The 13,373-nt window shown below is 38.8% G+C and overlaps 1 protein-coding gene across 1 annotated transcript in view; it reads left to right on the top strand.

Annotated features, from left to right (window-relative positions):
* Positions 1-13,373, top strand: part of herc4 (HECT and RLD domain containing E3 ubiquitin protein ligase 4) — a 107,191-nt gene that overhangs the window by 21,629 nt on the left and 72,189 nt on the right. The window contains exon 3 of the mRNA XM_053501252.1: positions 11,794-11,953. Coding sequence (XP_053357227.1) covers positions 11,794-11,953 — 160 coding nt within the window. The remainder of the gene's footprint in view (positions 1-11,793; positions 11,954-13,373) is intronic.

Genomic DNA, 13,373 nt, shown 5'->3' with positions numbered 1-13,373 from the left:
ATTTAAGAAATTGGCTAAAGATCCTTTATAATTATTAAAGCTGTCAATCATTTAAAAACTTGTGTTTTAAACTGAATCCTTCATTTTCATCGCATCTCCATGGAGAGGATTTGTGCGTTTTTATTATACCTTCAGTTCTTTTCTTTTTTAAATATGTTAAAATGCGAGCAGAGTGAAAAAAGCTTCCTTGGGCTTGTTAGCAGTGTGTTACAATATTGAATTTTGATTTAGAAAATAATCATACATTTGACATTAATTTGAAGGGGTTGGTAAGGGGGATGGTGGTCATACTGAGAGGATGGTTTTTGCCAGGTGGAGTTAAAGCACTTTAAAAATCATACTAACTACACTGATATGAATAACTTTGAATGATATGAATAGCTTTTTACCACCCTTGTGACTCAATAAGAGACAATGCAAAGAATATTTTCTAACAGCATGTAAATGATACATTTTGGCAGTATTGTCTTGCATCTTTTGAAATACATAAATAAATTTAAAAATCACAATACTGACAAAATGTCTCATTTTGCTGTCAAACTGGTTGGGTCTCTGTGAGACTGGTGCTACTGGACACTGAAAATTTTGTAGTTTTATATGTTGTTTGACTTATTATTCTTTTCTTTGTTTTACAAATATGACCCAATATATGTTCAGTGAAACTTTTTTACGTTTTTGTTTTTGTATTGTGTTATTTTTATAGTAAGTAGTTTTAAAAATTAATCTTCACTTTAATGAGCCAGTGTTTTATGATGTGGGATGTGGTGCGCTGCTGGATCCAGCCTCACTGTCCCTGACCTGTTATATCCAGAATCTGTTCATTTAAAGCATTTCACAGCATTTACCTCTAAAGCTTTTTCTTATTTTCACGTAACCTTTTCTTCTTCCTCCTTTTTATTCATGGGAATTATTATTAATTTGCTCAGAAAATTCGCTGCATCAAGAAAGGATCAATATCTAAAAATTTTAAGATGCCCACGTGTGAACAAAGAATACAAAAGTGTATAATCTTTAATAAAGTTAGCCTAATACAATATTGTTTCCAATGCTGAAGCTAACATGATTTTCTTTTAGTCTATTCATTGAATACAACGCGAAAGCGCGCTCCGAGGTGAAGCGCACCCACAGTTACTGTAATCCCCCATCTCACCTTTACAACAGGTGTGAAGTCATCAAACCGGTTTCGCTGCTGGGGGGAATTCGCAGAATTAGGGGTTTTAAAACAAATTAACAAGACCGAGCAGACATCTCTGCCTAAAGGGTAATTCGCCAGCAAAACATAAATAGAAAAATAAACACGTAGATATAAAATGTTTAATGGTAACAATTATATCAGACTTCATAGTTGGATTTGATACTTTAAGTGTAATTCATAAATTTAGCATAGTAAAATTACCCTAGCATGAGTCAATATATACCTATATCAAATAAAATTTCATATTATTCACACACACACATTGATTTATACACATCGCGCAGGGGGGTTAGAAGTGACGATGACGGGGGCTTGGTGGCGTAGGGAGTCTCGCCCGGGGAGCAATTTAGTGTAAAACCGCCACTGCCTATTCTCCACCACATCACGTCCCTCTCGGACCTCGGACTAAACTCCGCGCATTGCTTTTATAATGTGGAGCAAGCCCGAGATCATATTAACGTTAATTATCGCCAGCCGAAACGAATAAGCGGCTCCGTCCCTTTGCCGCCTATTTAGGGAGCCTACGGAGTGAGCGAGTAGCGTTAGTAGATTTGGACGCACACCCATCACAGGCGCACGCCGTGACAGATCATCATAATTTTCATTAATAGAAAATAATGACCCCCGTTGCGCTGTACCACCGCTGGCAAACCCTTATGAAATAGAAGTTAAACGAATTTACAAAACTTTATGCATGCAGTTAAGCGCTGATTCTACATACAGTAGGAAGGCAAAGAGGAGCAGTGGCGGACTGGCCATCTGGAGCACCGGGAGTTTTCCCGGTGGGCCGCTGGCCAATGTGGGCCAGCCCAGTTAGTACGCAAATATATGTATATTAATACCATGCATCTCTTTTCTACGCATATGGATGCACAAGTGCGCCGCCGACAAAGAGCGCGTGTTTGTTACCGCGGATCCCAGTGGAACAATCTGACTACATCTGCAGTGCCATGAAAAAGTATTTGCCCCTTCCCAATTTTTTTCTTTGCATATTTGTCACACTTGTATAGGTGGAATTTCACCTAAACACTTTATGAGGAAAAGACAACTTGGCCTTTTTGATTTTGATTTTAAAAACAATGCAATTTATGCTATCATAAGGAAAATATTGTTTTTTTTTTCATTCCAAGGATTAAAAACGGTAATAATGTCAACTTTAGAATCTAGAATCCAGAAGATAAAATTTACACAAATTTAAAAAAGAGGCCTTAATCACTGAAAGTCTTCAAAAGAGCCTCAGCTCAGAACAGCTGATTCACACTTGGGAAGAGTGAATAATTTGCAATTGAATGCTGTCTGGCATTGTAAAGCACACACACACTAAAAGAACAACAACCCAGGATTAATAGAAATAGGAGGCACTAAAGAGGAGGATTTTTATTTAGACTATAAAAAAAATTAACCTGCGTCTATTTTTAGGCGTGCCAGCTGCCACTTTTTAGTTAGACGTTTTCAGTACACATCTTATAATGCCCACATTTAATTCAATTCAATTCAATTTTATTTGCATAGCGCTTTTAGCAATTTTCATTGCCGCAAAGCAGCTTTACACAGTCAAAAGAATTATTTAAGTTTGTATGAAATGTAAATTTGTATGAATCAAAATGGTCAGTTTGTCCCTGGTGAGCAAGCCGAGGGCAACAGTGGCAAGGAAAAACTCCCTGACATGGTAATAGGAAGAAACCTTGAGAGGAACCAGACTCAACAGGGAACCCATCCTCATTTGGGTGAAACAGAAAGCAGTAAATGATCTGCATTTATACAGTGTGTAGGGTGGGAGGCAGTTCAGCTATAATAGCTGATGTTAATTGATGTTAATATGAAGTCCAGGTAGTTATTGAAGACCCAGGTAGACTTGTAAGAAGTCATGAACTATCGAACTGTCCCCAAGTCCTCAAGTCCCCAGAGAAACAGTTGCCAACACCAGTCAAGGCCAGAGCCATTTTCTAGGTAGAGAGAATCATTCCCAGACACCAGACGCATCCCAGAGAGACACACGGGGCATCCATGTGACGAGATCTTCAGCCAAAAGCGGGGCACCAGGATGGGTCAGACAGGTCCGGAGGGCAGAGGGAGTCTGGATCACTGGCAGCTCAGGAACGACATGTGTAGCTCGACAGAGAGAGAGAGAAAGAGTGAAAGGGGAGACAGGAGGAGAGAGAAAAGAGAAAGAGGGGAGGAAAGAGAAGAAGAGGAGAGATGGCAGTTAGGTATAGTCACAGTCACACAATGTATAATGTGAATGTATATTAACTGTAGAGTGCAAGCAGAGACTCCAGCAGGACTAACTATGACAGCATAACTAAAAGGGAGAGCCAGAAGGAAACACAAACATGAGGGCTTCCTGACCTGTAAAGCAAACAATCACCTCACCGTCAGCAAACCTGAGTGATCAATGAGAGTGGGGAGGACAGCATCCAAACATACCAGTTCACCATAATACTCTACGTCCATGAGTCCCCCAGATCTGCTCCTTTACCTATGGCAAATCTATTTATAAAAATGCTTGGCTAAATAAATAGATTTTTAGCCTGGACTTAAACACTGAGACTGTGTCCGAGTACCGAACACTATTTGGAAGACTATTCCATAATTTTGGGGCTTTGTAAGAAAAAGCTCTGCCCCCAGCTGTATTTTTCATAATACGCGGTACTGACAAGCAGCCTGCATCCTTTGATCAAAGTAGCTTTGTAGTATATGCTTTATATGTCAAGAGTAGTATTTTAAAATCAATGCGAAATTTCACAGGGAGCCAATGGAGTGAAGATAAGATAGGGGTGATGTGCTCATATCTTCTGGTTCTAGTGAGGACTCTCGCTGCTGCATTCTGGACTAGCTGAAGCTTATTTATGCATCTAGCTAAACAACCAGACAGTAAGGCATTACAATAGTCCAACCTAGAGGTGATAAAAGCATGAACTAGTTTTTCTGCATTGTTTAGCGACAATAAATTTCTTATCCTGGCAATATTTCTGAGGGGAAAGAATGCTATCCTGGTAATATTATCTACATGTGCTTCAAATGAAATGCTGGAATCAATGATCACACCAAGGTCTTTCACTGTTGCATTTGATGGAACAAAAAGGCCATCTAAAGTTACGGTGTGATCTAAAATTTTACTCCTAGCTGTATGCGGTCCTATGACTAGAACTTCTGTCTTATCCGGATTTAGCAGAAGGAAGTTAATTAGCATCCAATTTCTTATGTCCTGCACACATTGCTCAACTTAAGTAAGCTGTTTTTTCTCATCAGGTTTTGCTGAGACATATAACTGTGTATCGTCAGCATAACAATGAAAACTAATACCATGCTTACGGATTATGTTGCCCAGAGGAAGCATGTAAAGGGAAAAAAGCAGTGGACCTAAAACTAAACCCTGCGGAACGCCAAACTCCACTAGAGAACATGCAGAATAATCACCATTTAAGTCTACATACTGATAACGATGGGTCAGATAGGATCTAAACCAGGAGAGGGCTGTACCCTTTAATTCCTACTACATTTTCTAATCTGTGAAGAAGAATAGCGTGATCAACGGTGTCAAAAGCTGCACTGAGGTCAAGTAATACAAGCATAGTTACACAACCTTGATCAGAGGCCAATAGAATGTCATTTACTACTTTAACGAGTGCTGTCTCTGTACTGTGATGAGGCCTAAATCCTGACTGATACAGTTCATGTATGCCATTTCTATGTATATATGAGCATCTTTTTCAGAATCTTAGAGATAAAGGGGAGGTTTGATATTGGCCTGTAACTGGACAGCTGACAGGGGTCGAGGTCAGGTTTCTTAATTATTGGTTTGATAACTGCTAATTTAAAAGATTTTGGAACATAACCAATGCTGAGTAAAGAATTAATTATTCTCAACTGGGGTTCTGTTATTGCTGGTACTATCTGTTTAAGAAAATGTGTCGGTACAGGATCTAATATATAGGTTGATGAATTTGCAGAAGAGATAAGTGAAATTACTTCATTCTCTTCAAGGGAAGTAAAGTATTCTAGGTTCCGATCTGACATGGCTAGTTTTACATCTGCATAACTTACACTGTTTGGTTTTAAAGCCTCAATTTTATGCCTAATATTTACAATTTTATTATTAAAAAAGTTCATGAAGTCCTCACTATTGCATGATGTTGTTGTAGAGATTTCTGCAGTGGTCTTATTTCTGGTTAATTTGGCTACAGCATTAAATAAGAATCTAGGATTATTTTTGTTATTTTCTATAAGAGTGGAGAGATATGTTGATCTAGCTACACTAAGAGCTTTTCTATAGTTCAGGATGCTCTCCTTCCATGCTATTTGAAATACTAGTAATTTAGTTTGACGCCATTTACGTTCTAATTTCCGAGCGGTCTGTTTTAAAGTGCGCGTGGGATCGTTATACCAGGGAGCAAGTTTCTTATCTCTAATAATTGTTTTTTAACTGGAGCTACATTATCTAAGGTATAGCGAAATGTCGACTCTAAATATTTAGTCGCCTGATCGAGTTCTGTGGGGTCAGACGGTGATCTAATCGAAGTTGGGAACTCTGAAAGGAAATCTGCAAATTCACTAAGAAATTCAGAGTACGGCCCTGGAGGTCTGTAAATGACAATTAGCGGGATTGACTGAGCTGACTTAATATAGTTAAATACACTTATGTTACTATAAAGAATTTCAAATGAATTAAATTTGTGTCCGTGTTTTTGTACAATAGTCAAATTATCATTGTGAATAACTGCGACGCCTCCTCCTCTACCAGTTAACCGAGGCTGGTGTATGTAGCTGTATCCAGGAGGACTAGCTTCATTTAGAGCCACATACTCGTCCTGTTTAATCCAGGTTTCTGTTAAACAGAGTATATCAAATTCCTGATTTGTGATAATTTCATTAACTATAACTGCTTTAGATGCGAGAGATCTAATATTTAACAGTCCTAGCTTCAGATCAGAGGTGCCGGCTGTGCATTCAGTCTGATCCAAGTTTGTGGTCTTTATGTTAATTAAATTACTAAAACAGACTTTCTGAGTCTTTCTAAATTTGTTTTTAGCTCGGGGAACAGACACAGTCTCAATACAGTGAACCCTGGGTGACGACTCTATGCAGCTAGCAGACAGTTGGTTTAGCCTGTCTGTCTGCTTCCTGGCCTGGGCTCTGGATTGTCACCGATTAACTAGGCCTTTTCTAAGACTATGAGCTATACTGCAAGAAATGAGAGCAGCACCTTCCCGAGTGGGATGGACACCGTCCCGTCCTAACAGGCCAGCTTTGCCCTCAAAGGTCTTTCAATTATCAATAAAGCCCACGTTGTTTTCGGAGCACCACCTGGACATCCAGCGGTTCAGCGACCATAACCTGCTGTAAGTTATGATACCACGTCTCATTGGGATGAGACCAGAGCATACTACTCCATCGGACATCGCCTTCACTAATTTAAACACCTCTATAAAGTTATTCTTACTAACCTCTGACTGACGAAGGCGTATATCATTAGCTCCAGCATGTACCACTATCTTGGAGAACCTGTGCTGTCCTAGAGATGTCCGGTGCTCTGGCTCCCGGGATACACCTAACCACTGCCGCTGGTGCCCCTAAAGGCCTAGCTAATTTCACGTGCCTCATTATAGAGTCTCCTATAACCAGAGCTTTTTCAGGTTTCTCAGCGGGTGCATCACTGAGGAGAGCAAACCTGTTGGACACGTGAAGCGCAGAAGAGGTGTGCTCCGGTGGGCTAGCCTTAGCGTTAGCTTTGGCTGAACGAGTATGCCGCCGAGTCGTCACCCACTCGCCCCGCTGTGAGGGCTCTAATGCCGGAGTCGGGGGCTGGTTATCTCCGCCTGCGGCACCCAGACTGTCCGCTACAGGAATAACACTGCTCTCACACTCTCTAACCCTCTCTAAAGTCTGGATGCGCTCCTCTAACGCTGATATCTTCTCCGTCAGAGTACTCACTAACACACACCTATCACAAATAAAATTACCACTAACGACGGAGGAAGAATGTCTAAACATCCTGCACTCTACACACTGAACGAGCTGAATATTAGACATGATATTGATGATAGACACAAACCTGAGTCAGAGTTTTAGTTGTTTGGAGCTGAATTCCGTTTGTTGTTCTTAGAAGAAGAAACTCGTGCGTTCTCCAAAAAGCGCAGAAAAAGGTGAAGCCAAATAGTATGAGATGTAAAAACTAGTTGCTATTAATATTATTATTGTATAAATGAAAAAAGTATGTAATTTAAACGCTAACACAAACGCAAACTTTCGCGGCAACGATACAAAAACAGGAAGCTACGTCACAGGAAGTGCAGGAAGTCCCAATGACATCAAATATTCCCCTTGTTAATATTTTAACTATTACCATCCGTGCCTAATTCCGCTGCCCCGCTGCTTTGCATATCTGAAGGGGAGGCCGCCTAACTAGTGAGCGAGGAGCGATATTGATTCGGTTGCACGCCGTGACAGGCTAAAAAAACTATTGTCCTCAAAAATGTAACAGATGAGGACTCAGATTAATGTGCAAAACTATATAAGACTACATAGCCTCTATAAGACTCAACTTTTATTTTAGCGCACTCACAATAACGAAAAAACGTTGTGATTTTGTAAATGTTTGAAAGCAAATAAGGTGCGCTGTTTTGTATTGTTTTTGGTGAACTTGAGCGCGTCAGAAAATGAACGCAAATGTTTTTTTAAATGGTCAGAGTCAGTCTGTTTGCTGTTTTCCCGACGCGTTCATAATCATTAGTCTACTTCTGCCGGAGCGCTCTGGAAACTTTATCATGCGGCTGAGCGCTGATTAAAACTATGGACTAAATTAAAGAGGAGAATCACGATGCCCAAACCTCATTTAAATTAAATTAACAAATATTATAAGAAAAACAATAGCCCATGTTTAGAAACCGTTTATAAATTCTTTCCGACATGAGTTAGCCCGGTGTTAGGCGCAGAGCGCCGGGAGATTTCCTGAAGCTCCGAAATCGCTGGGGCATTTTTTTCTAAATAGATGCTATCTTTAATAACTGATGAAGGTTTTAAGCTGTATACACATGCATTTTTGAGGGGTTTAAAAGGAATTAATAAGTATATACTGTACAACACGCGTTTATCAATCTTTTGATAAAAACGCTGCCTTTTGTAAAGTGAAAGTACTTTACAAAAGACGAACAGCTTTATTTCAGTCATGAATTCACAATCACATCACATTCCAGCTATTATTTCCAGCCGTGGTTAAATAATGGATGAAATAATTATTCAATGCTGGACACAAACAGCAAATATGATGATTATTATAAAAAGCCTGAAGAAGTTCGTGTTCATATTGTTAATTCATGTCTTCTGATGATGTCGACACATTTTTACGTTTTAAATAAGATATGTTTGCATATTCACGAATCAGGACATTCGCATAGTTATCACTATCAGATAGCCTACTATCAGGAAATTAAATTAATTTCAACACTATTTAAACTGAGGCATTGCCATGTCTTTCACTGTTTTGTCCCTGTTAAGACATTACAAAAACTATATAAGTAACTTTTTTTTGGGGTATCTCATTTCATCATTGTGAAAATAATATGAAGCACATATACACACATTCATCATAAAAGATCTGTTGTAAAACAAAATAAAATTGATGTTTGCTTCAGCATTGGAAACAATATTGTTTCAGGCTAAGTAATTATATAAAATTCTTTGTTGTACAGTACTTGGTCCGGCTTTTAGATAAAGTCCTTCCATGCGCCATCTGGCGGATATTTAGTGAAGCACAACACATTTATTTAAATTCCCGAATGTTGCTTACGGCAAGTCACGGCACGCCGCACGCTAAATCGCAGCATCTCGCGGGAAAACACACGCAGTCTTAATGGCCACATCTGTACCATGGTCCTTAAACCAGGTATTAGTACTTTTGGCAGTGTAAGCAATTTCTGCTAAGTTCTGCTGTAAAATGAAATCAGCATCTCCATGAAGTTGGTCAACAGAGGGAAGCATTAGATACTCATTAGATACTTGGCTACCCTGACCTTGGACCTGATAAAACACAGTGGACCAACACCGGCTCCCCAAACCACCCCTTTTAGCATTAAGGATGTTAATGGTTTTATTGTTTAATTTTAACACATTTCTAGTGTAATTTTAAATAATAAGTAGCCTACGATCTGTTTTTAGATTCTGTGTGTGTAACAGTTAGAATAGAGGCATCAGGATTAATAAATTAATACAGTACAGTGGAGTCTATGTTCACTAATGCCCCTCAGTACAAACAAATAGGTTCACAACCAAAAATTTATAAAATTGTCCCTGTTCACGAGCTCTTCCTCGGAAGACGACCCAGAAACCGAAATTCCAAGCTGCTGCCATCAGCTGAACCAAGCTATGGGTGCATTGCCCAGCATCAGTTCAGTCTGTGGTTGCGGATCATTGTTGTTGTTGGTCTTTCAGCTGCTCCACAGTGCCACAGCGGAATATTCAGTCTGCACAGGAACTTGGCACAGGTTTCATACCAGATGCCCTTTCTGATTCAACCCTCCCATTTTTCCAGGCTTGGGACCGCACTGCGTCCTGTGGCTGGGGGGTATGGGCACTGGCTGGAAATCGAACCCGGGCCTTCCGCATGGCAGGCAAAACAGCTACCACTGAGCCACCTAATAAACTAATTTTGTGCAAAGTAAAGTGACACTTAAGCCTTTGTCCTAAAATATAATTTAATCAAAGCTGTGGTGATATAAGGTGGTGTCTTACTTTAGGACAATTGTGCAGCGCAGAAAAGACAAATGTCTCTGGATAGATTTTTATTGAAAACAGCTACCATGTACGAACCCAAAGCCAAGAAACAATGGAAGTGTTATGGTTATTTATAAATAAATCAAAAGTTAAATATAGTTCATAGTGATTGGGAATGGGTTAATCATATTTACATGTATTCCTGTGGAAAAAACTGTTCTGTGACCAAATCGCGTCACGAACAGAATGTATGAACAAAGGAACCCAAGGGCGAAGCAAGTTTGACTTAGTGCAGATAACGCGGACACCGCTCTCATTATAGGCGTGAAGGACTTTCTTATTCCTGAGGAGTAACCCACTCTCCCCAAACTCCCGCAGTGCCTCCCGCAGCAAGAGCTGGGAGATCAATCATGCGCCTTCTCCAAATTCACAAAACACATGTAGATTTAATGGGCATATTATTTCCGACATCTCCTTCAGGATTCCTGCAAGACTAAACAGCCAGAGCTTGTTCCTCTTCAATCTGAGGTTTTAACAATTAGTCGGACCTTAATTTCCAGCACCTTAGAGTACACTTTCCTAGGGAGGCTGAGTAGTGTGATTACCCATGTAGTTGATAAACCACCATTCCAGGCTGTTCATGTCTAATCCCTATCCAGAAGTAGTGATCCAGAGCCGAATCTGTGCCTAGAGGTAAGCGCCAGCAGATCTTACCGATGACACACAGAAGTGATGTTTCACGTCCCCAGAGCCAGCCTTTGCCACTGGTATTAATTGTTTATACGTTGCATGTTTATTCTAGCTGTTACACTGAGCCCCTGAGAACGAATCAAAAGCTACATGGAATCATACAAGTATATTATGACTGAGCAATAAAACTTTTGACAGCAATAAGTTCTATACTGTCAACTGTGTATTACATTTCAAGCTACATAAATTCATATAAACTAACACATGCAATGATAAAGTACTTTAACTGGTTAAGTGTCCAAAAAGCACAGGTCCTGTTTATTAGTTATTTTTATTTTATTTATTTAACATGCTATTTATATTCAACAGCATTAAAGTAGCTTACCTTAAGGGTTCTTAAGTAAGGAAGCAAGGAAAAAGTAAGGAAAAGCATTTTTTTTGGTTATAAGCAATACAAGTCCTATGTACACACCATGTTTTTTAAATAATTAATTAATTAATTGTTTTACTTGAGCGCAGTAAATATTTTTGTTAAAAAAATGAGAATTGTAAGAATGTGATGTCAACTTTCATGGAAGATGTCTGATAAACATTTAAGCAAGAGTCATGCAGCTTTAAAGCTATGTAGTGTGTATACTCCCTTCTTTCACAAACCAGGTATCGATAAGGGGTTAGAGATGGATTTTAAGTCTGCATGGTGTTACAAGCTTGTGACTAAGAAGCAGGAATCAAAGTATTGTTTAAGATGGCGTAACATTATCATGTTTGATTTCTTGCTTAAAGTGCTTCTGCGACTATTTTAGAATGTGGGTTTTGACAGGCATCTGCTCTTTTCTTTTTCCAGTATTGCAGACCATAACAACCTACTTTCGCCCATGCTGGTGACTGACGGTTAATGTAATTAGCGATTATTGAAATATATATATGATGTGGAGTTATAAATACAGTTGAATATCCTAGTTTTGTTATGCATTTTATTACAATTCATGGAATGCCTCTTGTTTAATCAGATTACTCTGATATTAAATATTTTTAAATTGATAATTTATGGGGACAATCTTTCAGCTTTAATTTGAGGGGATTTATGTCCAAATTGGACGAACTTTGGAAATTACAGCAATTGTATGGTTTATACCTATTCAGCTTTTCTTGGATAGTAACAGAAGGTGTATGTTTTGTGCATATTTATTATTCAGAGCAGGTAATGGCACTTGATGCTCAAAATATTGTAGCGGTATCTTGTGGTGAGGCCCATACCCTTGCGCTAAACGACAAAGGACAAGTGTTTGCATGGGGACAGGCTTCTGATGGACAGCTCGGCCTTGCCATCACGGAAGACTGTATGCGTGTGCCCAGGTAAAGTACATGTTTTATCTTCCAAGTAAACACCTTTATATAGAATGTTTCTTGTAGGGGGAAACTTTGTAGCTGTAATGTCAAGGTTTAAGCTGCCCAAGTTGACCGGCAGGCTATAATTTTCATAAGGCTAGCTGCGGCCTACTAAGAAATTGTTGCACTGAACCTACTTTGTTCAACTGAAGAAATCAGCTGTAATATTTAATTTTCTATTTTTGCCTAGCTTTTTAAAAAATATTTTAAATAAATACACACTTTTTACAGGTCTTGCCATAACACATTTTGCTTCTGTGCTCTTAGTAAACATCTCTTAGTAAAACATAGTTAACATTCAGTTACAGTGGATATAAAAGGTATACACATCCTTGTTAAATAGCAGGTTTTCGTGATGTAAAAAAAAAAAAAAACTAACATAAAGCATGTGGGAATCTTTTTCGGAACTGCAACATATAAAAATCAAGTGACAAACAACCAGATATATTTTAGGGATAAAAATAAAAACTTCCAGTACTCACAGTTAAGCACACCCATTCATAATCGAAAATGTAGCTGTGTTCAAAATTAAACAGTTATATTTCTACTGATGTCAACTTCTAATTAGCAAACATTTGCCACCAGTTAATCCACAAATATCGTACATCTGTTCCTATAGAAGCCATGATCTGCAAAGAGCGTACAAAGCATGCTTTGAATGTTGTTACTAAAACTATCACTCAGGGCAAGGTTACAAAAAAAAATCCATGTCACCGGATATACCATGGAACACTGTATAGACCCAAAAGTAACCCACGAGTATTTCATGACAGTGACATCATTGAGAACAGAATAGTAAAACATTGGTCATGGATGTTCCTAGTATGCATAAAGCATCAGTTAAAGAACTGCAATTACCGGCTGCTCCCCACATGTACAAACAATTAGTTATGGGGACCACATAGGGTGACTAGATGAAAGCCCTTTTTAACCACAACAATAAAAAAACAACAACATCTAAGCACAGCCAAAGTTTAGGTAGGAAGAGACCAAAGTTTAACTTAACACCAAAGTATATGCTTGGTGCAAGAACGACACGGGCCATAATCAAACGGACAGCATCCCCAGAGGATAGAGCATAATGCTTTCGGGCTTTTTTATTTGTTTATTTTTAACTGCAACTAGGGCATTGATCAAGCTAGAGAGAATAACCAATAAGGTACCAAACCTGGCGGGGATAGCAAATACTGCAGAAATGTTTTTGACATTAATGCTGGCTTTTTAAAATTTAATTTTTTCATCACAATGATTTTTTTTAAAATAATCAGCTCACAAAATGAAGCAATAAAAGCTGGGAAAAAAGTGTGGGCATTCAGTTTTAATTAGTACCAAGACTGTTAAGCATTGCATTAACTATTAAAAAATTAAAGACATTTTTACAAAGGTC

The sequence above is a fragment of the Clarias gariepinus genome, chromosome 8, assembly GCF_024256425.1.
Source record: "Clarias gariepinus isolate MV-2021 ecotype Netherlands chromosome 8, CGAR_prim_01v2, whole genome shotgun sequence".
In the NCBI taxonomy this organism is placed as follows: Eukaryota; Metazoa; Chordata; class Actinopteri; order Siluriformes; family Clariidae; genus Clarias; species Clarias gariepinus.
Note: the sequence above shows the minus strand (reverse complement) of the source record. Positions and strands in the feature narration are given on the sequence as shown.